Below are 26,919 nucleotides of genomic sequence, written 5' to 3'. Positions count from 1 at the left end.
TGTGTGTGTGTGTGTGTGTGTGAATTGGGTCTTGCACATGGGCCATCCAGAGTGGAAAGTGGACATATGAGAAAAATGTGTAAGTGAAGGAAGAAGTAAAATAAAGAAATCATAAAAAGCAACCTATCAGAATGTTAAATAATTGGTAGATGATAGGAAAGAAATGAAAGGAAGGAGAATTTGCAATCCAGGACTCTGGATTGTGGAAGATGTGAAGTAAAACAATACTGACTATAATTTCTTATTTAGTAACTTTATTTTTAATATACTATACAATGACAAATGTACAACAACATATCATCTCAAATTGCATGTTTTTGGTTGCTCAGAAATAGAGAAACAAAACTGAATAACCATGAAAATTAATCTTAATTTTATATGTATTGACAAACAATGCATTATAAAAGCATCAAAAAGTAGTAACACATTTATCAACACAAGTTCATTATTAAGAATGTATTCAGCTCCATATTAATTCTCTATCTCTCTCTATCACACACAATCACTCTATCTCAACTACACATGAAAATGTGCAGACAGATGTATGGTGGCACACACACACACACACACACACACACACACACACACACACACACACACACACACACACTTGTGTAACTCACTGTTTTGGCAAGACTTACAACAAAGTCAATACAGATATAAATTCAGTTCCCAGAGATGATTAATGAATTTGTTTCATACATAGCCAGTTGATTTATTACCATTATTTTTTTGTGGATGTAAAAATGTCTCTCAGATATTGGAAAATCTGCTTGGCAAGAGAAATTCACCCCGATTACATATCTCACTCACAGTCTATGCTTTGTGACAGCATGACGTGGTAGCATGACTACTGGAAAAAGTCATGTAATTTAACTTTGTGTCATCAGTGAACAGTAATGTGGCTATTTACAGTCTTAGATAGAGAAGAATAGCATTCTTCCCAGTTAATTACTGTATGCATGTAAATACGCACAAAACATACACATAAAATGGTATATATATCACTTATATAATAAGTGTTCAACAAAAACATTCATGTAACAGATCACTTACAGTTGCACCAATTCTTACACCATGGAACAGTGCTACCTAAAGACCCTATCATAATTCTTTCTGAATGTTCATTCTTTGTTAAACAACAGTTCCATGGGAAACAGAACAATTCTGCTTCACAGATTTTGTTTGATAGCTTCACCAGATGTGAAATACACAGAAGTGAATGCTGTCTTCTTACAGCAGTTGCCATAATATTTGCGTATGAGTTTTAATTTCCACTCATACATTATCCTTTCTTGAACTTCAACACTAGTACACTCACAGTCAGGTAGACGATAATCCAAATGAACGTAGAGACGAACCCAAAGTAGACAGTTGGCTGATGAAACTCCCATCCCCTGGCAAGTACAGTTCGCAAGGATTCTGTTGACTGAGTCAGTGGCATTATGAAACTTATGTACCTCAGGATCGGATGCATGCCTTCAATTGGCCATATAATACCTGTACAGTAATGCAAGGCAATAAGAATATTACAAAAAGGAATAGTATTGACAATATTATTTGCACATTCCAAAAATCAAACAAGAAAATGACACTATTTGCAGATGTAAGAATGTGAAGATCTGTAACTATAAACCCATGAACTGGTGTGACCCAAATCATCTTTCTTCCTTCATCTCAAAAGATTTTCATAATTTTTGCAAGTAGAAGTGTGTCTGTACATTACCACCAGTTAAGGTTTGTGAAAAGAAGTACTTTTATCATATTGAAAATTTTGTTCTCATTCCATGCACAACATAAGTGAATGTTTGCTCATTTGTTTTTGTAGGAGCTAATCTCTTTCTCACTCTTTCGCAAATGTGGTATGTGACAGATAGTAATGTAATTTTGAATCCACATTGAGAGCTGATTCTTGAAATTTTTTAAGATTGCTTCCACAACATAACTAAAGCTTTTCATTGAGAATCTTCCAGCTCAGTTACTTAGATCATAGTCAATCTTGTGAGAGCCCAACTAATTTGTGGACTTTAATGTTGTCTTTCTTCATCTATGAGCAAGCAAACTGACACATAAGTTAAAATACTGAACTTGTTTTCAGGAAGTAAAGTCCTCAAATGCATGTACAGTCATCCTGATGTAGACTTTTTGTCAATTCACATCTCCCTCAAATTGATTCCAAGGAAAGGTTGCAGCCAATTTTCTTCTGTTCCCTTTCCAGCTGAGCTTCTGCTCCATCTCTAAAGACTACAATGTCGATGAGAACCTCCTTTCTTTCTTTTACTTTATACGTGCTTGAGATTCTATGTTAGATATGATATGATTTTCATAGATTTAAACAGATTTCCTATGTATGTTCTCAAATATTATGAGGCTTTGGATCCCCCCCTCCCCACAAAAGAACAAAAATAAAAATAAAAATTAAAGAAATACCTTATTTACACCAGTTGCAAAATTCCAACATTTTACAAATGAAAGGAAGTGTGCCATTTATTTTATTTCACTACTGAAGCTCTTAAATCTTACCTTTTATCAGCATGCTTTTAACACCATACAAGTTCATGACAGTAAGCCTCATTTTAAAAGTAAAAAGCAAGTACTATTATATTTTTTTCTATTATGACAAGTACACATTGATATCTGCTGTCAATCTGAGTAGCTAAAAATATCTTTAATTCTAATTATGATATCTATCCAGAAAGGAGCATCCATTTCATGTCATAGGGAGAGTAGTGAGGGGAGCAGAATGTTTGCTACACTAACTCACACAGTAGGTCAGTGACTTAGGGATCTGATAGAAAGCCACACCGCACCTTGTTCACCACCTTAACCATGCAAAATGAGCACTTCAATAAATTGCTAAAACATTTTTTAAAAAATAGCATCTCCTGATATCTCAACTGTCAGACAACTTTCAATAGATGTCATAGAGTGTTTTGCATGTGATCACGACTATACAATTAATGTATTCCAGTTTCTGTGTTGGTTTGGTCCCAAAACACCTTTCTAAGTACCACAAAAATCAGCAGATCAGTGCTTCTCTGAGTTTTCTTTCCCATTACAATATCAAAGGAAAAGTCTTACAGAACAGAATTGTAATTGGTGATGAGACATATGTTTCCTACGCTAATGAGGAAACAAAACAGTAGACAGTGATTTGAATCTGTAACTAGATCCCCTACAGTTTTTTGGAACACTAAAGGAACCCTGTTTGTTTGTTTTCTGAAACATGGAAGGACAATCAATTCTGAAGCCTTCTATGAGACATTAAGCACACTGAGAAGAGCCATCCAAAGCAGGCAATATAGTGTCTTGACCAACCTGTAGTTTTGCATAACAATGTCCAGCCACACACTACACAGCAAACTCTGGATTTTTTGTGGCATTCAAATGGAATATTTTTGAAAATCCATCCTACAGCCTGGACTTCACACCAAGTGATTTCCATCTCTTCATCCACATGAAATATAATTTGACTCTGATGAAGAATTTCGAAGTGCTGACATGGACTGAGTGCAATCTCAGGTGCCAAAGTTATAGGGAGAGAATTTGTCAAATTATTAAGAAGTATAATAAATATTTAAACCTGAATAGTGATTATATAAAGAAATAATTCAGATGAATACTTTTAAGATTTTCTGGTGAATTTGCTTTAAATATTCCATTGTTTTATTTATAGACTAATGGAAGTTATTTTCTAGATTGCCCTACAGTTAAATTTCAGAAAAATTTAAAAGTAGGAGAAACCACTACTCCTTTTATTCCATACACACAAATACCAGTGGTCAGATTAAATTATACTTACCACAGAGCATAACAATTGGTAAAAAGCTCCCCATAGCAAGATATGTAGCAGTCCTTTCTGTTGCGCACACACAGGATACAAAGAAACCTGTAAGTGAATAATTCAAAAGAGGTTAGACATCATTGCTATTGTACAAAGATTGTCATGATAGCAAAAGGTACGTAATGATGACAATGGGGATACAAACTATAAGGATCACAGTTCTTTTGCATATTTAACCTGCAAACATAAATAAAGATATCATCAACCTAAATATTGATTCAGACATCTCATTGTCTCAAGGCATATCCCACTGGCACTGTTATGCCCCTACTTTCCTTTGACCTGAGAACTGTCTAACTTAGTCACTTAACATGTGGTTAGGCTGCACCTTAATACTGAATACTCACCACTGTACAGTTTGGCAGAGTAGGGCTATATGAAAACTATATGCTCTATTTGGCATTAAGGATTTGAAATGTATAGTTATTTTATTAGATGCCACAATTGTTGGAAATTAGTAACAGCTGATGGACAGGCACATTTACTAGTAGAGAGTCTTTTCCTGGGGTGCAAGTGAAGAATTTGCTGTACTCCAAACCTCTTTAACATAGTTCCGACATTCTGCACTTGTCAGATGATTAAGAAGTGTGATAAATATTTAAATCTGAATGGTGACTGTATAAAGAAGTAATTCAAATGTATAGTTTTAATAATTTTCAAGTGAATTTGCTTTAAATATTTCAGTGTTCTACATTTTGAAAATTGTGTTCTACATTGTACATAATTGTATGAACCACGATTTTTCTTAAGTGGAGCAATAACCATTTTACAGAAAATCAGTTATTTTACAGGGTTACACCTTAAACAGGGTAATGTGTTTCATGAATGGCAGACACATTCAGACCCTGAACATTTGGTGAGTACATCTCTTTGCTACAAATAAATGTTATTTTAGTTGCCTACTGGTTATTGGCTATTACACTGAGAACTGTTATTGTGACTTCTGCTGCATGCAGCATAACAACAGGACCCCGACTATTACCACTGTTCTCTTCCTCATGCATAGATATAGTCCAAGTTTGTACTGAGCATATTATACATATGAAGTATACCAGTATGCTTTCTGTGCTATAGAATATAAGTACAGTTAGAACACTTAAGATTCTAGTTGGTGATAATTTGTCATTTAACCCTGCTATTCTGTTCTGGTCTATATGTCCCAAATCATTATAAATTTTGTTTCTCATTATTTCCAAGATAACTTTCTGAAATTCAGTGACTGTCTGAAAATACATGAGAAATATGTATTTAAAAATGTTTTAAAGTATTTTACATAATTTAGTCATAACAGCAACATATGTAATGTTCAGGTCATAATGAACTGACATACAGCGAGGTAACAAAAGTCATGGGGCAGCAATATGCACATATACAAGTGGTGGTAGTATCCCATACACAGGGTATAAAAGGGCAGTACACTGGCAGAGCTCTGTCATTTGTACTCAGATGATTAATGTGAAAAGATTTCCAATGTGATTATAGCTGCAGACTTTGAATGCAGATTGGTGGTTGCAGCTAGAAGATGGGACATTCCATTCCAGAAATCCTTTGGGAATTCAATATTCTGAGATCGATAGTGTCAATAGAATGCCGAGAATCCCAAATTTCAGGCATTACCTCTCACCAATGACAATGCGATAGCTGATGGCCTTCATTTAATGGCAGAGGGTGACAGCGTTTGTGTAGAGTTATCAGTGCTAACATACAAGCATCACTGGGAGAAATAAGCACATAAATCAATGTGGGACATATGATGAATGAATCTTTTAGGACAGTGTGGTGAAATATGGCATTAATGGGCTATGGCAGCAGATGACTGACACAAGTGCCTTTGCTAACAACAAGACATCACCTGCAACAACTCTCCTGGGCTAGTGACCATATTGGTCAGACCCTATATGACTGGAAAACTTTGACCTTGTCAGAGAAGTTCCAATTTCAGTTGGTAAGAACTGATTTTAGGGTTCAAGTGTATCTCAGATCCCACAAAGCTATGGACCCAAGTTGTCAAACAAGGCACTTTCAAGCTGGTGGTGACTCCATAATAGGGTGGGCTGTTTTTACTGAACCAATAATTGAATGGAAATGGTTGTGTTTGACTACTTGGAGACCATTTGAAGCTTTTCATGGACTCCATGTTCTCAAACAATGATGGATTTTTTTGGGTGACTGTATGCCATGTCACTGGGCCACAATTGTTCATGACTGGTTTGAAACACATTCTGGACAGTTTGAGTGAATGATTTGGCCATTGACTAAACATTTATGGGACATAATTGACAGGTCGGTTCATGCACAAAATCCTGGGCCAGCAACACTTTCGCAATTGTGGATGGCTATAGGGCCAGTGTGGCTCATTATTTCTGCAGGCGTCTTCCAATGACTTGTTGAGACCATGCAACATCAAGTTGATTCCCTATGCTGCACAAAAGGAGATCAGACGTATTATTATGAGGTATCCCATGATTTTTGTCACCTCAGTGTAAATATTATAATTCTCATGTCAATTTTTTATAGTTTTTTGTTTTACTTTATGATAACAATGATTTTTAACAATCCAAAATACTCTGAACAATCAATAACAATGGATTGTTTCTCAGTTTGAATTGCAACACCTTGACAATTAGATCACTGTCTGATGTTGAGTTGGAAGAATTAGTAAATTCCTCAACAGATGAAGGAATACTTTCTGTGTCTGAACACATGTCAGTAACACATCTGAAAGCAAGTGTTCTGCTGACGGTCCATGGCCTGTAGAAAGTAGTGTGCAGTTTTTCTTTGTATAAATGGGAATATATAATGGTAGTCACATCCATCAGCATAACATGGCCACCTATCATCTTTAAATGTCTTTGTGGTGAAATAGCAACTATATGTCGCCTTTGACTGACAAAACAAACATCGCTGCCCTGGGCAGTAGAGTGAACAACAATATCTCAGATGGTTTAGTATGTGTTGAACCTCTGTCCAGTGTAGACCACAATGTAATTCTGTCCAGTAAATAAAGTGAGGATCTGTCTACCACACTCTCTGTACCATTATTACATATGCACTCTTGCTGGTACTGCATTTCCTACACTGGTGACTCATCTAATGTACTGCATAGTGATTTAGTACAGATCTGCTGCACCTGTTTGGTACCCAACAATACTGCCATCATTCACCACATCACCTCACTGTGTCAACGATGGCACCGAGGATACTTCACAAACATTGCCACGATGCGATATGAACATTCTGTGTCACAATTTACAAAGTAACATTCGACCTGGACTAGAGGAACTTCAGTGCAATGATTTAGACAGAAACAATGCTGAGTGGAGTGACAAACGATGAAGCACTGTTTATCCTGCAACTGTTACCTTGTGTGCTCCTAGTTTTTTCTCTACTCCAGTTCCCATGCCTACCCACAGACTGCTGAACCTTTCCAGCAACTTTTCAAGTGATATTTTCCAGACACAATGCAAGTGATATTTTCCAGCCACAATGCTGACTAGATGCTCCTACCAGTGCCTTTCCAATGCATCAACAACCGCCTTTGTCAAATAATCCTGCCATTATCTCATCTACCACTCCAATTTAAAGGCAGAAAATTACGATGGCCCATCCCATCACAGTATCTGAGCCTCATGTCACAACTATTTCTGCACCATTAGTTCCACTCAAAAGTGATCCCAGTGTACTGAACAGTGACATAATGCTTGTTTTAGCTGCGCCTCCCACACCATATACCATGTTTAACCTAACCACCACCACGTACCTTGTGTCTCACACCTCTCAGATGTATTCTGCATACTGTGATAACATGCTCCACAGGCCTGAACTTTGGCAGCATTCACTACTTCAAGTTCCATCTACATTGCACCAACCCATGTCTGACATCACATCTGCACCAGCCATGCTGTGCTTTTGTCCTCTTGTACACCACTCATAGGGACAGGATGCATCTGTTTGACTGACTAAGCATTATACATCCTATCCTACCATGTCAGCTTTTGAGCCACACAATACCACACTTCCACGAGCCTCATCGTACTGTATGTCGCCCAAGGTCTTTGCTCTGGATGACATGATGTCCACGCCATTAGCATCACATGCTTCCACATTGCTGCCAGATAATCACTTCCAAGAGACGCAGCAACTGCATATTACATGCTCTGTTGCTCCTGCAGTGGCCGCGTTGGTCAACACCATGCTCTGGATAGTCCCGAACGTACAATCCACGGACAGTCTCCACACCACCCAGCCTCGTTTTAAACTACCCCTGTTCTGTACCGACCTTCCAGCTATATGGTTAACTCTATGCAAATGCTTGCTGTCTGTCTATGGGATCTTCAATGATGGTGCAGCACCCACTCACAACAAGTACGAGATGACTAAGGCTTTGCTTCTCCAGCTCCTCTCATTCTCCCTAGAACAGCAACTACATGTAGTAACGCAAGAAGAAACCCTTGGAGACAACCCGCCACCGTCACTCTGGCAGTGCCTACAGACACAGATTGATCCTACGCTGATGCCTGACTGCACGCTCTGGACACTGGCTATCAAAACAACCCACACACATCCAGACCATAATGCTGTCACACACAGATAACCAACTCAATGCCAGACTTTGCCTCATGAACTGAATTCATGCCCTGGCACAGCATCGTACTCTCGTCAACAGCAAGGTCATTGCTCCTCTCAGCTATGAGGCAACCGAGGCTAAGCAACAACTGCCGTGTTGGCCCAAGTTGCCTCACTTACTGCTGGCCACCATCACTGCTTCCACTTGCTCAGTCATGACACATTTGAGGCCTGCCAACTCCAGCCGATCTGACCTGGACCCCCTCCCACCGCCATGCCGTGTGACCTCCAAAGTGTTGACAGGCAACAATCATTGAATGATACAGCAAATACGCTCACCTCCCTGGCTTTCCAACCCCGGCTTACCACCCCCCCCCCCCCCCTCCTTCCAGTACTGTTTACAAACAGACACCACTTCAGAGAACAATGCCACCCGCCTATGCCTCTTCGACAGCCAAGTGATTCTGTTGGTTCCATAGCAGATTCAGATGAGAGGCTAGCAACTGTGGAGTGTTGTCTTTACCCAAACAGACACAGCGGTCTACCACAGGTTCACCAGGCCACTCTACAATCACAAGACGCCTTAATCAACTGCAACTGCACAGCTCTGCCACCTCTCACAGCCCTTCCGACGCTCATGCTTATTTGTGTACGACCATCTGAAGCAAATCTAATTCCTCATTGACATGAGCACTGATGTCAGCACCTTCCCACTAGCTCAAGCGCTGACTACTCTCTCTCCATCATCACTCCAATTACATGACACGAATTACATTGTCATCGAGTTTGCCGGCACCACCTCAATCACTTTGGGCTTGGTGGCAGAGAGACATATGCACTGGACCTTTCCCATCACCAAGATGGTCCTGGGAGCAGACTTCCTTATCTTTCCCATGATTTGTTATTAGGCCTGACAGTCAGCAGCCAATCATTCGAGTTATCAGTGAAATTCTCCCTGAAAATTCCTGTCCACCTCCCACCTCATCATCACATGGAGATAGACCACTGGACCTCCTCCTAAAGTGCTCAATGCTCTCCAGTGAGCTTTGCTCTCTGATGTCCAACTATTCTTCACTAGCGCCACAAATGACAGCACAAGATGCGAAAACATGGATCTGTGGCAGCACACTGATGACCCAGCAGCATCAATTCACACTGCCAAGGACAATCTAGCTATCCTGCAATGTTTGCAACAGCCACACCACATGCCTGCCTCTTCAGAGGATGCCAACATACTTCCAAGGCCTAGCTGCAAGGAATCTGAACAAGTTTGTGAAGTACTGTATCCAACTTCAGTGCGTGATTCTGACAGTGTTCCCACTGCTCCGACCAGTTAACTGCTCTTACCAGTTACCCTGCTCTACAACTCAGTGTGTTTCTGGCTACAGATGTACACCCTACTATTGGGCCACATGCAGTTTGTGCTGTTCACGATGGTACTGTTCATCATATAAACACTGCAATTCGTGTGCCTGTGCAGGATAGAGAGCTTCCTACTCCCACATTGGAGTATCACTGTCCACCACCTCTACAACAACCTCCAAACATCCTCCCCCATGTCCCCTAATAGCTGACAAAACCTGTCCCGTAGACCTATTGCACTTACCCCATCCTCTAAACCTTCCTCCCACCATCTCACAGAATCCAGAACCTAAACAGATCCATAACACAATCATGAACCTTTCCTTCAGATGCCTTAGTCCACAGAAACATCAGTCCTTTTGCCACACTCCCAAATTCAATCATGCAGGACGTGTTAAAGATCTTCTCTCCTTCTCCTGGTCCCTACAATGGAAACACTTTTTTGCCACCAACCCTACCAATAAGATTCAACCAAAGACCAATATTGAACCCTGTCTAACTCAGTTCACTCCTCCATCCAATCGTGATTCACCCCCACTGTCTCCTATTCACCCCCTGTTAACTTTCCAAAATTTCTTAACCTCGAACCTTGCCTCACCATCATTCCCCAAATCCCTCAATATGCAAACTAACCTTACATCCACAGAAAGAACCACAGTCCATCATCTAAAAACTGATCCCGGCCTTATAATTCTATGCACGGACAAAGGCTCCACCACTGTTGTTTTGAACCTCAAGGACTACTTGGTAGAAGGACTCCACCAGCTGACAGATACTTCCACCTACAAACCTTTCCACAGTGACCCCATTCCAGAAATCCAGCAGGGTCTCCAGTCGCTACACAAATCCTTAGGCCCACTTCAGATCCTCTCCTCGGACTTCGTCTCTCTACTCACCCCTACCACTCCCCGCACTCCTACCTTCTACATGCTTCCTAAAATCCATACACCTAACCACCTAGGATGTGCCATTGTGGCTGGTTACTGTGCCCCTACTGAGAGAATCTCTGCTCTTGTAGACCAACACCTTCAACCTATTACCCAAAACCTACCCTCCTATATAAAAGATACCATCTATTTCCTCCACTGACTCTTCACAGTTCCTGTCCCTTTACCTGAAGCCCATGGCCTTACCGCTATTGGACCCTAACTTTCCCAATGGCTGATGGATTTCAAACCAACAAACTCCTTCCTAGTCACCATGACCAACTATATCCTCACCCACAATTACTTCTCCTTTGAAGGCATCACCTACAAACAAATCCATGGTACAGCTATGGGTGCTGCATGGCATCATCCTATGCCAACCTATTCATGGGCCATTTAGAGGAATCCTTCCCAAAAACCCAGAATCCTTAACCCCTCATCTGGTTCAGATTCACTGACGACATCTTTGCGATCTGGATTGATGGTGAGGACACCCTATACACATTCCTCCAGAACCTCAACAAATTCTCCCCCATTTGCTTCACCTGGTCATACTCAAACCAACAAGCCACCTTCCTAGATGTTGACCTGTGCCTCAAAGAGGGCTGCATCAGTGCCTCTGTCCATATCAAACCTACTAACCACCAGCAATAACTCCACTTCGACAGCTGCCACCCGTTCCATACCAAGAAGTCTGTTCTGTACAGTCTAGCCATCCATGGTCATCGCATCTGCAGTGATGAGCTGTCCCTCTTGAAATATCCCAAAGGTCTCACTGAAGCCTTCACAGACCATAATTATCCTCCCAACCTTGTATGAAAACAAATCTCCCATGCCTTATCTTTCCAGTCTCCCACCACATACCAAAGTCCCACCGTCCGGCCACAGAGGAGCAATCCCCTCGTAACTCAGTACCACCCAGGACTGAAGCAACTGAATTACACTCTCTGCTGGGGTTTCAAATATCTTTTGTCATGCCCTGAAACGAGAAATGTCCTGCCCACTATCTTTTCCACCCCTCCCACAGTGGTATTCCACCGTCCACTGAACATACACAATATACTCGTTCATACTTGCACAACACCTGCTCTCAACCCCATACCTCATGGCTCATATCCCTGAATAGACCTAGATGCAAGACCTGTCCCATACATTCTCCCACCACAACTTATTCCAGTCTGGTCATGAACATCATCTATCCCATCAAAGGCTGGGCTACCTGTGAAACCAGTCATGTGGTCTACAAGCTAAGCTGCAACCACTGTGCTGCATTCTACACACACCAAAAAAAGTTTTGCATCACCCTGGTTCCCAGAACTCCTGAAAATAGATGTTGACTGTGGATACTGTATCACAGACACAGTCCCTTTGACTATTCAGAGATGTCACTAAACCCACCCAAAGATGTAAACAACCATGCATGAACAACGCCTATTAGATGGAGGGCGTCCAACAGCTGATCAGTTCCAGTCATTCCACAAGGAAGGAAGCACACAGCTTGTGTTGTCTGTAGTTCAACCATGCCTAGATGGTCAATACCGCGGTTCGATCACATCCGCATTGTTACTTTGTGCCAGGAAGGGCTCTCAACAAGGGAAGTGTCCAGGCATCTCGGAGTGAAACACAGCAATGTTGTTCGGACATGGAGCAGATACAAAGAGACAGGAACTGTCGATGACATGCCTTGCTGAGGCCACCCAAGGGCTACTGCTGCAGTGGATGATGGCTACCTACAGATTATGGCTTGGAGCAACCCTGACAGCAACATCACCATGGTGAATAATGCTTTTTGTGCAGCCACAGGACATCCTGTTACTACTCAAACTGTACGCAATAGGCTAAATGATGTGCAACTTCACTCCCGACGTTCATGGTGAGGTCCATCTTTGCAACCATGACACCATGCAGCACGGTACTGATGGGCCCAACAACATGCTGAATGGACCGCTCAGGATTGACATCACGTTCTCTTCACCGATGAGTGTCACATACGCCTTCAACCAGTCAATTGTTGGAGACATGTTTGGAGGCAACTCGGTTAGGCTGAACGCCTTAGACACACTCTCCAGCAAGTGCAGGAAGGTGGAGGTTCCCTGCTGTTTTGGGGTGGCATTATGTGGGGCCGATGTACGCCGCTGGTGGTCATGGAAGGTGTTGTAATGGCTGTACGATGCATGAATGCCATCCTCCAACTGATAGTGCAACCATATCGGCAGCATATTGGTGAGGCATTTGTCTTCATGGATGACAATTCGTACACCCATCATGCACATCTTGTGAATGACTTCCTTCAGGATAAAGACATCGTTTGACTAGAGTGGCCAGTATGTTCTCCAGACATCAACCTTATCAAACATGCCTGGGATAAATTGAAAAGGGCTGTTTATGGATGATGTGACCCACCAACCACTCTGAGGGATCTACACTGAATTGCCATTGAGGAGTGCAACAATCTGTACCAACAGTGCCTTGATGAATTTGTGGATAGTACGCCACGATGAATACAGGCGTGCATCAATGCAAGAGGACATCCTACTGGGTTTAGAGGTACTGGTGTGTACAGCAATCTGGACCACAACTTCAGAAGATCTCGCAGTATGATGGTACAACATGCAATGTGTGGTTTTCATGAGCAATAAAAAGGGCGGAAATGATGTTTATGTTGATCTCTATTCCAATTTTCTGTACAGGTTCTGGATCTCTCGCAACTGAGGGGATGCAAAACTTTTTTTGATATGTATATGTTGGCATGACAACCAACAAGCTGTCTGTCCACATGAATGGCCACCGACAAACTGTGGCCAAGAAACTAGTGGGACACCCTGTTGCTGAACACGCTGCCAAACATGACATCCTACCTTTCAATGACTGCTTCACAGCCTGTGCCATATAGATCCTTCCCACCAACACCAGCTTTTCTGAACTGCGCAGGTGAGAACTCTCCTTGCAATAGATCCTACATTCCCATAACCCTCCTGGCCTCAACCTTTGTTAGTCACTGTCCTCACCCATCCAGCCGCTTCTCTGTTCCCATTCCATCACTACACAGCCATAATACCACCATCACACTCAGTCTATTTAATTATCTCCTTTTCCACTAGTTCCCCTCCCCCTACTCCCCACCTCTCCCCTGCCCACCATCTAACCTGCAGCACTTCACTGTCTGCCATCCCCACCATACATCTCACCCCATCCCCATCCAGCCTTCTTCTTATCCCCACCCATTCGCGAGTCCCATCATGCACTTGTGCTGCTGCTTGCAGTGTAGTTTCAGTTGCCTGAGACTGCAGTCATGTGTGTGAGTTGTGTTTGTGTTTGTGTGTGTGTGTGTGTGTGTGTGTGTGTGTTGTGTGTGTGTGTCTACTTCTATTGTTGACGAAGGCCCTAATGGCCAAAAGGTTTATTTATTTGTGACAGTCTTTTTGTTTGCCTATTTGTGACTCCGCATCTCCGCTATATAATGAGTAGCAACTTTCCTTTTCATAATATTGTTACATTCAATCCTGGATTTTCCATTGTTTGATTTTTGCTAATATATTTGACTATGAAATGTTTAAAGTTTCAATTTTTTATACTGAATAGTTTCCCTAAAATCAGATGAGAAGTATTTCTGAGAGGCCGTCACTTTTGCAATAGCGAAGTTTCTACTGTAAAAAGATCATGCCATGAAAAGTTTTTTGTGCAATGCTTCTGTAAATATATTTGAATGAAAGCGCACTTTTTGTTTTACTATACACCCTAATTGTTGGTCAGTGGTCCCATTGTTTTCACAATGTGATCTGCACAATTCTCTGTGGCGTGCTGCTGCCCAGGAGCAACGATTTAAACATGAGCACACAATGCTGCCCTGTGTCTGCTTTATGGAATGCAAAGGGTTAACTTCTCAGTTCCTTCCTATGTTAGGCTCCTTGCATTAAAAATAATAATATGTCATTTGCTTTTACACATAGATAATAAAATAACAAATCTTCCTCACTGAATGTGACACTAGGAATTGATGAGTTAATTGTACTAGCTTCATTTTATTCTTTTTGATTAAGTATGATTTCAGGAGTTGGGTTGCCAGAATTGCTGTATAAATATTTATATGTATATTTATTTGATTCTGTAATATTTTTTAATTTTATTTTATATGGGTGTCTGATGACGCCATGATGGCATGGCATGGCATGGAATAGAGTGATGTTTTTTTCTCTTTTCAGAAAACAGTTTGCCACAATGAGTGATCCTGAAAGTGACAATAATAATGATAACCACTTTTATGATGAATGGTTACAGAGGAATTCAAGGGGTGCCAAAGGTAGTTCAATTTTTTACTCACAATGCAAAATTTGCGATAAGGATTTTTCCATATCTCATAGCAGATCAAGCAATAACATCGCACAAATGGAAATGAACATAAAAGGAAACAGCTTTTGAGAAGCACTTCAAACTTAATGACAAATTTTTCTCCAAAATGTAATTTCACAGAAATTAGTATGATAACCCTGGCTCAATTAATGGAAACATATCATTGTGTTAAACATAAGATTTCATACTCATTCATGGACTGTGCCATGAAATTGCTTCCTCATATATTGCCTGATTCAGCTATCGCAAAAAAAATTTCCTGTGGCAGGACTAAGTCTGAAAGTATAGTCAATGATGTACTTGGCTTCAGAGCTGAAGAAAATCTTCTGGTCATGATGGATATCCTAAAATTTACTTCAGTATCGCAACTGATACATCTAATAAAGGAAATAGAAAAATGCATCCCATTTGTATTCAATATTTTTCTCATGAAGACAGATGTCAAACCAAATTATTGAATTTTTTGACTGTCCATTCAAAACAGCTAATGCCGTAAGTGATTCTTACACACACACACACACACACACACACACATGAGCACAGTCTCTGGCTGTTGAGGCGCAGAACAGTTTTATCTGCTATACTACTTTTACTAAGTACCATATATGTACATTTTTGATGGCACTTTGGTTATTTTTGTCACACTGAAAATATGTCATAATAGATCTGTACTTTAGAACATTTACATGTATTATAGTACTTTACATAAGAACTTACCAAAACACATTCCACAGAATCCTGTCAGCAATGTAAGTGCAATCACAGTACCCATGTTGCCCACACATGTTATGCCAAAAACAGGGAATGAAAATACAAGCACAAGAGCCGTTTGGCCACACATAACCATGAACTGTGTAGCTACATGTGAAAATAATATCTCGGTCACTGTAATACCTGAAATGAAGATAATATAATTTAGAAATGACACTTTCACACTAATGACATGTATGAGATTACTTCTGTTATAAAAATCCATGTGATCATTAAGGAAATGATCACAAAACAATTATGAAGAAATTGTACAAATACATTACCCATTGAAACAAAACACTAAAAAAATAGGCCAATTAGATTATTGCGACAGCTATACAAACAGAAAAAGATGAAAATGGATCTTAAGTTTCTTTAAATTTTAAAATTAGTTCTTTCACTGTGGGGCAAATGCGTAAGGAGATAGCAACGGATACAGTTGGCAGAAAAACTTTTTCCAGACAGTGTGCCAGTATGGAGCGAAAATACTACTTCTTTTCCTCATCCACCTAGTTTTCTTTGCCCCCTGTTTAAGGATTTTTTTTTTACAAAGCTGCCAAATCATGACAAAATACTTATTTCTAAATTTATATATTTTGTTACCATGTTGCAATGTTCCTATTGTAGCAGTTAGTAAACAGATACAGTAGATGAATTTATAACTTATGTGGTTATGCAAATTTGTCATAGAGCAATGGATAGGAATAGTGCTCCAGAACCTCATGATACATATCCCACGTTGCCACTGAGCAGTTATTTGGCAGGAGAACCTTGTATTTCTATCCCCTGTATATGTAAATAATATACAAGTAAACAAGCAGCAGTATTTGATATTCGTAACATTAAAAATAATGGTATTCATAGTAATTAATGAGAAATTTAGCTCACAAAACAGTTTTATAATTGCTGTACCAGTTTCCTAAAGTCACTGGAATGCCTTGTATCTTTGAAGAGTACAATTATTTCTGAAATTTATGGATAACAGCACATTTTTCAGAAGCAAAACTAGATTAGCTTCAAAAAATAAGAATTTTCTAATCTAAAATAGTTTCCATAAATTGATATGTTGTGTTTTAACAAGTTATTGATTAGGTAAGGAATGTGAAGAGAGGACCAAATAACAAAAAAAAAAAAAAAAAAAAAAAAAAAAAAAAATCAAGTAGAAACCCATGTTCTCCTATATTATATTATGTCAGTATATGACATTTGTTTTGAGATTGATTAAACTGAAATAAGATTCTTGTACAGTGTACATGATCTATTGCACACAAGGTTTCATTATGGATTTGATTTTAGTAAAGGAATTCAAGCAGACGATTACCACATTTAGTTCAGACAGGTATGCCACAGTACTTTGGCTAGTAACATTTGTGCATTGAAAGCTAATGCCTCGTACACAAAAGATTCAATACGCTTCCAAAACTATAATCAAGAAATCCAGTGTCCAGATATGTGTGATTCATTAATGTATTGCGTTATGATGTGGAATGAGTCATTTTATATTCTCATCGCAAATTAATTTGGCAGTGTGTCTGCATGCTGAACATTTATGAGATTTATTATTTTTTTTAAATACAGATTGAGTTAGTAATTCCTACCCACCACCTTTTACACATTACAATAATAGAAAATTCTACTTGGGATAGAGGGATTTATCAAGGAGAAACTTTTTCAGTTTGTTTTCAAATTTTACTTTGCTGTATGTCAGACATTTTATATCACCAGGTAAGTGAGCAAAAATTTTAGTTGGGTCATTCTGCACCACTTTGATGCTGAGGATAACTTTAATGTGGAGTCATAATGTCAGTTTTACTTGCGGTATTGTGATTAAGTACATCATTGTTTCATTTGAACTGCAGTGGATTATTTACAATAACCTTCATGAGGAAATAAATATACTTGTACCATGAAGGAATAGTCAAAATGCCCAATCTCTTAAATGAAGTTTACAAGGTGAGCATCACATGTTATTCTTACAGCACATTTTTGAACAATGAAGACCTTCTTTTATAAAGATGAGTTTCTCCAGAACATTATTCCATATGACATTATTGAATGAAAATATGTAGAATATGTCAACTTACTGATCTGTCTCTCACCTAGATTTGTAAAGATTCTAAGTGCAAATGTGGCTGGACTAAGTTGTTTTAGAAGTTCCAACATGTGCTTTTTGCAGTTTAAATTCTCATCAGTGTGGATATCTAAGAATTGTCTTACTATGTGTTACAGTTATCAAAGAGAGAAAAAATATGTTCCTAAATCATGTGAAGATCAATGTTGTGTTAAAGAAACTGTGGCAAAAACAAACAATATATGGTGCCTAAAAGACATTTAAAACAGCTGAGAGGCATTTAAAAAGATTGTTCATCAATTAGAAGAACAAGCAACAGGTTTGAAGTTCTTCAAACAGAGGACGGAAATAATATTTTTGCAACTAGGCCTAATGTGAACAGTTTAGTGTTACAGGAGAGGCGACAGAGCAAACAAATGGTGGTAGGACTAAAAAATTCATCCTCCCAATGTAACACACTAGAAAAGGCTGTAGGTTTAAGTACTGAAAAATCCAGTTTATTAATGACCAAAAAAAGTGTAGACAAGGACATTGTCACAAAAGTCTCTAAAATTGAGACTGATAATTATGGATCTGTATTGAAACTATGTGACAGTAACACTGTAGACAGAAGTGTAAATATTAATTATGAAAGCAGGGACACTGTGAAATGTAATGTTAATGGAACAAAAAAGATTCTACTGTTGTCAGATGCTCAAGGCAGACATTGTGCTTCAATTTTAAGGGAAACTCTGGAGTCACAGTTTAGTGTGCCTGCAATGATCAAACCAAATGCATTGTTTGGGAATGTGATCAAGGATGTAGACAAGTTAACAAAAGAATTTACTTTAGATGATGTAATTGTAATTCTTTCAAGGTCAAATGACTGTAATAAAAACAGTAACAATCTTACGATTACCACAAAAAGATTATGTTCAGTAATTACCAATACCAGAATTGTGATGTGTACAATTCCCTACCATTATGATAAACCAGAAAAGAACCTAGCAATCTATACACTAAATAGTGCAATAATGGACTAGGAAGGTGTGTACTCCAATAGCAGTGCCTTGGATGTGAATGCTATATTGCACAGAGGGCACTTCCTACATCATGGTACTTACTTAAATAGAAGAGAAAAACCAAACTATGTGCAAACATTGCCATATTAATAAGGTCCTGCTGGAAGGTAAAACATACCTTAAAAACAATTTCCCTACAAAAAGAAGTGAAGACATTAGAGAATTAGGCCTAGCAGTACCAGTAATAGTAGTATTAAATGAAAAACAAGAAGCCACAACTAGGAACAACAGCTACAGTATCAATAACAGCAGTAGTACAACAATCAGATGCCACAACAGAATCACCATCAGGAGCAGAAGTCAGTCAAGGAACAGCAGGAGTTGTGGCTTCAATTAAAAAAGTAGTAACCAAAAAAACAGCAGCAGTACAAATATCAGATGCCACAGCAGAACCACCATCAGCAGCAGCAGCAAAAACATCAGCAGACAGTCAAGCCACAGCTTCATCTCATAAAGAATTAATCACAATGGAAACTGTGAAATCACCAGGAGCACTAATAGCAACAGTAGGCATAGTCACAACAGTAGCTGACAATATACCATCAGACATGGCAGAACCACTACCACAACCACCAGCAGCAGCAGCAGATGAATTAGCATCATCACTAATCCCAGTAACAAGACCAAATACTAACAGGGTGAGTAAACAGAAAACAGTGCTTTCCTCCCATCTAAACGATTTTTTAGTGGTAGGCCAAAGGGGGAAGAAGATCTCAAGGTAAACAGATTCAAGCACAGATAAAACACTTTTAATGTCCTTCACTGGAATGTACAATGTTTATTTAATAAGTTGGAAGTAGTGGAAGATGTCATAGAGACTTACCACGCAGATATAGTCTGTCTCGTAGAACACTGGTTAAAGCATGATGAAATAGATCTATACTGCCCTGAGGGCTACACCCTAGCTGACAAATATTGTAGAACTAATAAAAATCATGGTGTGTGTGTGATATTTCTAAAAAAAGGGATTAAATATGAACCAATAGCAAAAGTTAAAGCAGTATCTTTTTTGTGAAATTGCAGCTGTTAGATTAACAGATTCAAATGTAACAGTTGTAGCTTTGTACTCAACTAAGACTGGAGGCAATTCAACAGATGATTTTGTTAACAAGTTAGTGTCTTTATGTGAGACAGTCTGTAAGTATAAGTGTAGGATAATAATCTGTGGAGATTTCGATTTGAATCTTCAGTTGTCTACTATCTATATAACTCATATGTAAATAATTTATTAAATTCTTTTGATTTTTATATGACAACCACTGAAATAACAAGGCCACATTATAAAGGTAAAGGTACCTATATTGACAATATAGTTGTATCAAATGAGTTAATGCATCTCAAGTCAGAGGTAATTAAGACCTGGGTATCTGACCACTGGCCACTATTTCTTAGAACAGATATAACAAGAAATTGTAACACTGGCTCAGTCCACGTGACAGGAAAGAAAGTATGTGTGGTTAATTATGATAATCTAAATATGTTTAAGTATCATATTGATAAAAGTTATCGGTTGCAGGTTTATTGAGAACATGCAGTAGATAAAAAGGTGGAAGATCTCATATCAACTCTTTCTGTATATGCTAAGATGTCCTTTCCCATTAAGTTACTAAATAATAAAAAGTAAAGAGTAAATAAAGTCAAGGATGAAAAGGTGTTGAAGATCAAGAGGGAGTGTGATCAATATTATGACTGGTATAGAAGTACAGGTTCTCAAGTAATTAAAAACATGCTCACAGTGAAAAAGAAAAAATTAAGACATGCCTTAAAGGAAGCTAGGTGTAAAAAAAATAAAGATATAATACTAACATCTGAAAATAAGACACGTGCAATCTGGAAGATCATTAATAGTCACTGCAATAAGAAAATGACTTCACAGGCTGTAAGCAGTAATCTGAATGCTGCACAGTTAATACAATCTTCACTGAGAAGGTGCAAGAAATAATAAAGGTGACTGGCACTTTCAATATAGCCACTGACCACAATTATTACCTGAGAAAAATCACAAAGCCTGAAAGTACATTCAGCTTTAAACTGTGTAATGTCTCTTGCAGCGGTCTCTCCGCGATATTTTCAGAAATTTTATAAATTATATAACTCAGTACATATCTCGAAATATCTCTTCTTATCTTACCGATTCCTAAACTTTAATATACGATGATTATCAATGCAAAGTAGTTTCAAGCCCTATTATTCCTTGGAGCGTCCATTTACTCCATGGAATAGCTTCTCTGCTATCTATGTCTTCTCTTATGAAAAGAATGAAGGAGATCTTGCCGATTAGGTGTGAAAGAAGGAAGATGTATATGTATGTATTGTTGAGCTAGTCACCATCTTGATGAGATTCTGTATGAGAAGGAATTTAATACATGAACTAAACTAAAGTAAGTGTGTTCGCATATTATTTAACTGATTATTATTGACAGTGTCTGCTTACTACGCTGTGTTGCACGGGATCAGTGGGGAATGTCTGATTTACACTGGACGAACCTGCCGTTTTGTATGCTCAAGATATCCAGCTTATTACTTTCAATAAATAGGCTAACACAGTCTTACCAGCAGATCTCCGGTCTTCCCCATGTGATCACCGAAAGTTAATAATTATTATAAATGTTTTCAGGAGATTGACTGACAATTTTCGTCGCACTGAGACTTCGAAATTGCTTCACTGCCTTATGGAATTTAAGTTAAGCTCAATTTAATCAGGATAGAACAGTATTGAACTGTGTGAATGTGATAAGCTCGCTTTGTGAATGAAAATTCCCTTAATATACGCATGTTTTTTACTATCCTGATCAGTGAAGCTAAATCAGGCCGGTGTGAGGGAGGTTTTTAAATTTTAGATACCACAAAAAATATTAAAACTGGTCAAGGTACGGGATGTTACTAATATACTGAAGAAAATGAAGAACAGTTTCAGTAATGATGTTTGTGGTTTAAGTTCAGCCACGTTAAAGTGTGATTCAGTTCGATTGCCGGAATTGATAACACATGTAGTAAATACATGTATATTGGAGGCTCAGTTTCCAAAGGGCCTAAAGTTTGTTAAAGTCACTCCAATACACAAAAAAGGCAGCCTCTCAAGTTGTGACAATTTTAGGCCTGTTTCAATTGTGCCCATCTTGTCTAAAGTGACAGAAGCTATACTAAATAATCAAATAGTAAAATACTATGAAGAAAACAAAATCTTCACTGATAGTCAATTTGGTTTCAGATCACGGTTAGGAACTGTTAAATCTGCCTTATCACTTTTAACACAGTGTGTGAAGTAACTAGAAAGCGAGCTAGTGGTTCAGAATAAACTCTTTGATTTATCAAAAGCTTTTGACACTGTGTCTCATGAAATCTTTTTGAATAAACTGCAATTCTATGGCTTTACAGGGAGTGCTCTGGAACTGATAAGATCTTATCTAAGTGACAGAGTGCAGAAGGTGGTTTTTAATGGTGCAGAATCAGATTACTTATCTGTGGGCATGGGTGTCCCACAAAGTTCTGTACTTGGCCCAAGTCTGTTTATTACTTATATAAATGAATTACTATGTAACACAGTTGGGCCCTCAACTAGGACTTACTTATTTGCAGATGGTCTTGCAGTCTGTATAGCTGCAGAAACAGCACAGAAAGTGAAATATGAAGCAGACCAGTGCACTGTCAAAGTTGAAAATTGGTGTAAAGCTAATTCCATTTGTGTCAACCAAAAAAAATACAAGACCTGTATGTATCATGGAATAATAACATTGAATTTGAGCAGAGCTCAAATGCTGTTAATTTCCTTGGAATCTCAACTGATTCAAAATTATCCTGGAGCAGCCATATAGAAAAAGTGGGAAGCAACATTAGCAAAGGAATATTTGCTCTAAGGAAGCTTCATCTTTGTCTAAATGTGCCAGTACTTAAAGTGGTTTATTTTGCTTTAATACAAGTCACATTTCCTACGGCACAATAATGTGGGGACATTAAAGCAAGGCAGCTAATGTCTTCAAACTACAAAAGAAGGCAATAAGACTGATATGTAGCTTGGCACCCAGAGCTCACTGTAGGCCAAGCTTTAAAAAATTACAGATTATGACCCTACCATCAATATTTATACTACAGTGTGTGCATATTAAGGCAAACTATTCCAGTCATCAACAGTATGACATGTGACATAATTATAACACAAGAAACAAGCAGGACATAGTTACTTTCCAATGTAACTATAAAAATACACAAAAGTGCTTCCTATACAAGTCCATAAAATTTTTTAATGCCATACCCCAACATATCAGGGATCTTCCAATTCAACAATTTAAAAAAAGTAAAAGAAGTTCTTCTTGAGCTCAGCATTTATAAAACTGATGAATTTTTAAGAGAGGCAAAGAATATGGTATGCCTACACTTTATGTGATCAGTTTGTATATGCTTCTATATCTGAGTATAATTGGCTAAATTTGCTATGCAACATCAGTTTGTACCAGAAGTTTCTCTGTTTTGTATTTGTGTGAAGGTACTCTAATTACTTGTGGAATATTTATATTGTGTAATATTTTTCTTGTTTTTGTAATTATTTTTGTAACATTTATACTGTGTAATATTGACTTTCATAATGCCTCAGATCTCTGAGGTCTCTCCAACAATAAAAATCAAAATCAAATCAAATATGTATGCTTCGACTGATTACAATACTAGTGTAATCTGCAAAATGTACTACATCAACTTTTTGTACATTAGATGGAAGATCGTTTGCATATATGAGGAACAATTGTGGACCTAGGATTGAGCCTTGGTGGACCCCACGCATGACTGCTCCACAGTCAGAATAATGTCCCTGGACTACCTCGGTTGAATTACTAAGTGCAGCTTTCTGCATTCTTTTGGTTAGATACGACATTATCCATTGGTTAACTGTACAATCAATCTGTTAAAAACTTCAATTTATCTAGGGAAGATATGAAACAATTTCAGGGACTTTACTGGTCTCACACAGGTATGATTTTATGTATGTAGACTGACACGGTGAGTGAAAAAGTGTACCAAGGCCAGGAATCAAACCCAGATCTCCTGCTCAGTAGGCAGGTGCATGAGCCACTAAACCACCTTGGCACAGTAGTTCGCACAATTGCATGGATTACCCTGGCACACCTCCCTCCACAATCTAAATTCTCACTGATGCCCCTATCTACTTTAAATTCTCCCTTATACATTAACAGAATTGCTGAGGCTCTCCATGTTCTGGAATAGCACTTCAGCATTGAACTAAATGGGGAATCCAGCCTGAAACCCAGTTGCTGGTACTAATTATAGAAATGAAATGACACAAATTCAGAGATTTTACTGGTCTCATAGAGGTGTGATTTTATGTATATAGACGGAAGTGGTGAATGAAAATGTGTACCAAAGCCAGGAATCAAACCCAGGTCTCCTCAATCCAAATTCTCATTGCCGCCTGAGTCTACTTTAAATACTCATTGCACGTGAACAGAATTGCCGACGCTCTCCACGTTCTGGAGTAGAGCCTCAGCATCAAATGTAAATGGAGCTCCAGCCTGGCACCCAGTTTTTCAGGCTGGATCCCCCATCTACTTTCGATGCTAAGGTGCTAGTCCAAAACATGGAGAGCCTCGGCAATTCTGTTCATGTGTAAAGGGGAATTTAAAGTAGACTGGAGCAACAGTGAGAATTTGGATCGAGGAGGGAGGCACGGCAGGGTAATCCATGCAACTGTGTGAACTGCTGTGCTAAGGTGGCTTAGTGCCGAACACACCTGCCTAGAAAGCAGAGATTCAAGTTCCATTGCCAGCCTCAGTCACATTTTCACTAGCCGCTTCAGTCTATAAACATATAATTTATCTAGGAGAATACTGTGATTCACATCATCAAATGCCTTACATCGGTCACAAAAAATAACAACTGGCACTATTTTATTATTTAATCCTTGTAAAATTTGGTGAGATAGCATGTAAATGGCATTCTTAGTAGAGCAGCTGTTCTAAAATTCAAAGATCATATTATTGCTACTCAGGTGAGATACTATTATAGAATATATCATCTTCTCAGGAGTTTAGCAATGGCATATTTCAGTCTCTGTGGAAAAACACCTAGAGTTAGTGATGTATTACATATTTCAGATGACATTGGGTTCATCATATGGGAACAAATCTTTTGTACTGTATTGGAATCACCATCAAAACTAGATGAGCTTCCAATTTTGAAAGAATGTAAGGATTTCAGAAGGGGAAGTTGGTGATACATTCATATGAATGAATTTTATGAGAGTTGCTTTTTCAACATACTGCTGTAATTTTTTCTCTTGAACTATTTGTCCCTATGCTTTCTACCATATTTAAGAAATGATTATTAAATTTATTTACTAGCTGTGACTCATCATTTATAGTCCTTCCATTCAGTTCAATAGTGATTTATCCTTTTTATAGTTGATTGTCTCATCTCTGGTTCACTACATGTAGACTTAAATCTGTTGTCAGAATGACTGATTTCTGACATTAAATACATGTTCCTTGATTTTCAATAATTTTCCTTAGTAATTTCAAGTAGTTTTTTAGTGTGCAACTACTGAAAAACCTCTACCTGTTCTTACCAACAAATACATTTCCCTTTTTCTTTCACAAGATACTTTGATCCATCTAGTGATCCATGGTTTTTTCATGGTTGTTTAATGTCCTTTCTGATTAGCTTATGAGGGAAGCTATTTTCAAATAATGATATGAATTTATCATGGATCCGATTACATTTTATGTTAGTATTTGGTTTATTGTAAACTACATCTCAGGTCATCTCTTGTAACTATTCTTAAAAACATTTGTCCTGGAGTCATTGATTATTGTAACAGATTTTCACTGAGAAGTATCCCTAGTGTAAGTCACTATCTTATCAATACTAATTAATTGTATGTAACTAGGTAAACAGTCATTTTCTTGCTTTGAGCTTCTCAAAAGAGAACATTATCAATTAGGGTCCTAATGTCTTTAGCTGCCTGTGTTGGAAAGTTAATTACTGAGATCAAATTGTAAGATCCAAATAATGTTTCCTGATCATTTTTCCTATCAGAACCCTTTAGAAAATTTGCATTGATGTAACCACAGACTGGTAACTGCTTGATGATGTCTGACAAACAGCATATTAAAGAATCCAGATTCTTCATAGTGTTCTTGCTTCCATGTAACCTGCTACCCTGTACTTATCAGAAATATTAAATGGCAGCTAATTTTCTCAGCATTTCTGCTAAACAGTATGAGTGTTATTATTCACTTTCTTATGTACCATCCAACAATGAAAGCTGATGTATTACACTGAGGAAAAGATTTCACCATTTTCCTCAGACAGTATATGCTACATAGGAGAAATAGAGAACACACCTATGTCATATAATCTTTACCTGCAACCAAACCCCTTTCCAGAAGACCATCATTTCTCTCAATTAACATTGCTCCAGATGTCAATGCCACAGACAGGAAGAAAATGATCCTGTGGATAGAAAGAAAAATAAAATAAATGTAAGCATGAGTGCGCACTTTGATTATTTATCAACTAATGTTTTACATAAACAAAAATAATCCAATTTTTGAAAATATAATGCAAGTTGATAGATTAAAAAAAAAAAAAAAAAACTGCTCGTCAAGTGGTGGCAGGAGAGTATATATCTACACATTTATATGTGTGTTCCCCTGCCACCACTTGGTGCGCACAAATGTTTTATGTTATTTTAAACCTGTTCTTAGCTATAGAGTTAGTCTGCAATAAAATCACTGTTTTGTGGAAGAATGCAGCATTGTCATTTCTGAAATTAAATACATTCAAATTTTTTAATGAATTATAGAGTGCAGCAATCAGTCATCCTTTTTTTTTCCAGGTTTTATTTGGCAAATCCAGATTTCAGCAAGTGCCTGGCCATTATCAAAGCACTATTTTCTATTCTCGATACATGTCAGTTGCCTGTTGTTCGGGATTTGATTTGATTTGATTTGATTTATTTCGTGTTCCATAGGTCAAACT

The 26,919-nt window shown here is 38.3% G+C and overlaps 1 protein-coding gene and 1 long non-coding RNA gene across 4 annotated transcripts in view; one reads left to right on the top strand and one right to left on the bottom strand.

Annotated features, from left to right (window-relative positions):
* Nucleotides 1-26,919, top strand: part of LOC126175384 (uncharacterized) — a 75,497-nt gene that overhangs the window by 31,198 nt on the left and 17,380 nt on the right. The window contains exons 2-3 of one of the 2 annotated variants that reach the window (XR_007535557.1): nt 4,636-4,700; nt 14,901-14,998. This is a non-coding gene — a long non-coding RNA (uncharacterized LOC126175384). The remainder of the gene's footprint in view (nt 1-4,635; nt 4,701-14,900; nt 14,999-26,919) is intronic. The other variant, XR_007535556.1, reaches the window with a different exon arrangement.
* Nucleotides 235-26,919, bottom strand: part of LOC126175383 (ABC transporter G family member 23) — a 501,239-nt gene continuing 474,554 nt past the window's right edge. For both annotated transcript variants that reach the window (XM_049922158.1, XM_049922157.1), the window contains 4 exons: nt 26,303-26,391; nt 15,766-15,942; nt 3,803-3,889; nt 235-1,500 (listed from right to left, as the gene is read on the bottom strand). In XM_049922158.1, the coding sequence (XP_049778115.1) occupies nt 1,286-1,500; nt 3,803-3,889; nt 15,766-15,942; nt 26,303-26,391 (568 nt within the window). In that variant the 3' untranslated portion in view covers nt 235-1,285. The remainder of the gene's footprint in view (nt 1,501-3,802; nt 3,890-15,765; nt 15,943-26,302; nt 26,392-26,919) is intronic.

This window comes from Schistocerca cancellata, chromosome 3, assembly GCF_023864275.1.
Source record: "Schistocerca cancellata isolate TAMUIC-IGC-003103 chromosome 3, iqSchCanc2.1, whole genome shotgun sequence".
Lineage (NCBI taxonomy): Eukaryota > Metazoa > Arthropoda > Insecta > Orthoptera > Acrididae > Schistocerca > Schistocerca cancellata.
Note: the sequence above shows the minus strand (reverse complement) of the source record. Positions and strands in the feature narration are given on the sequence as shown.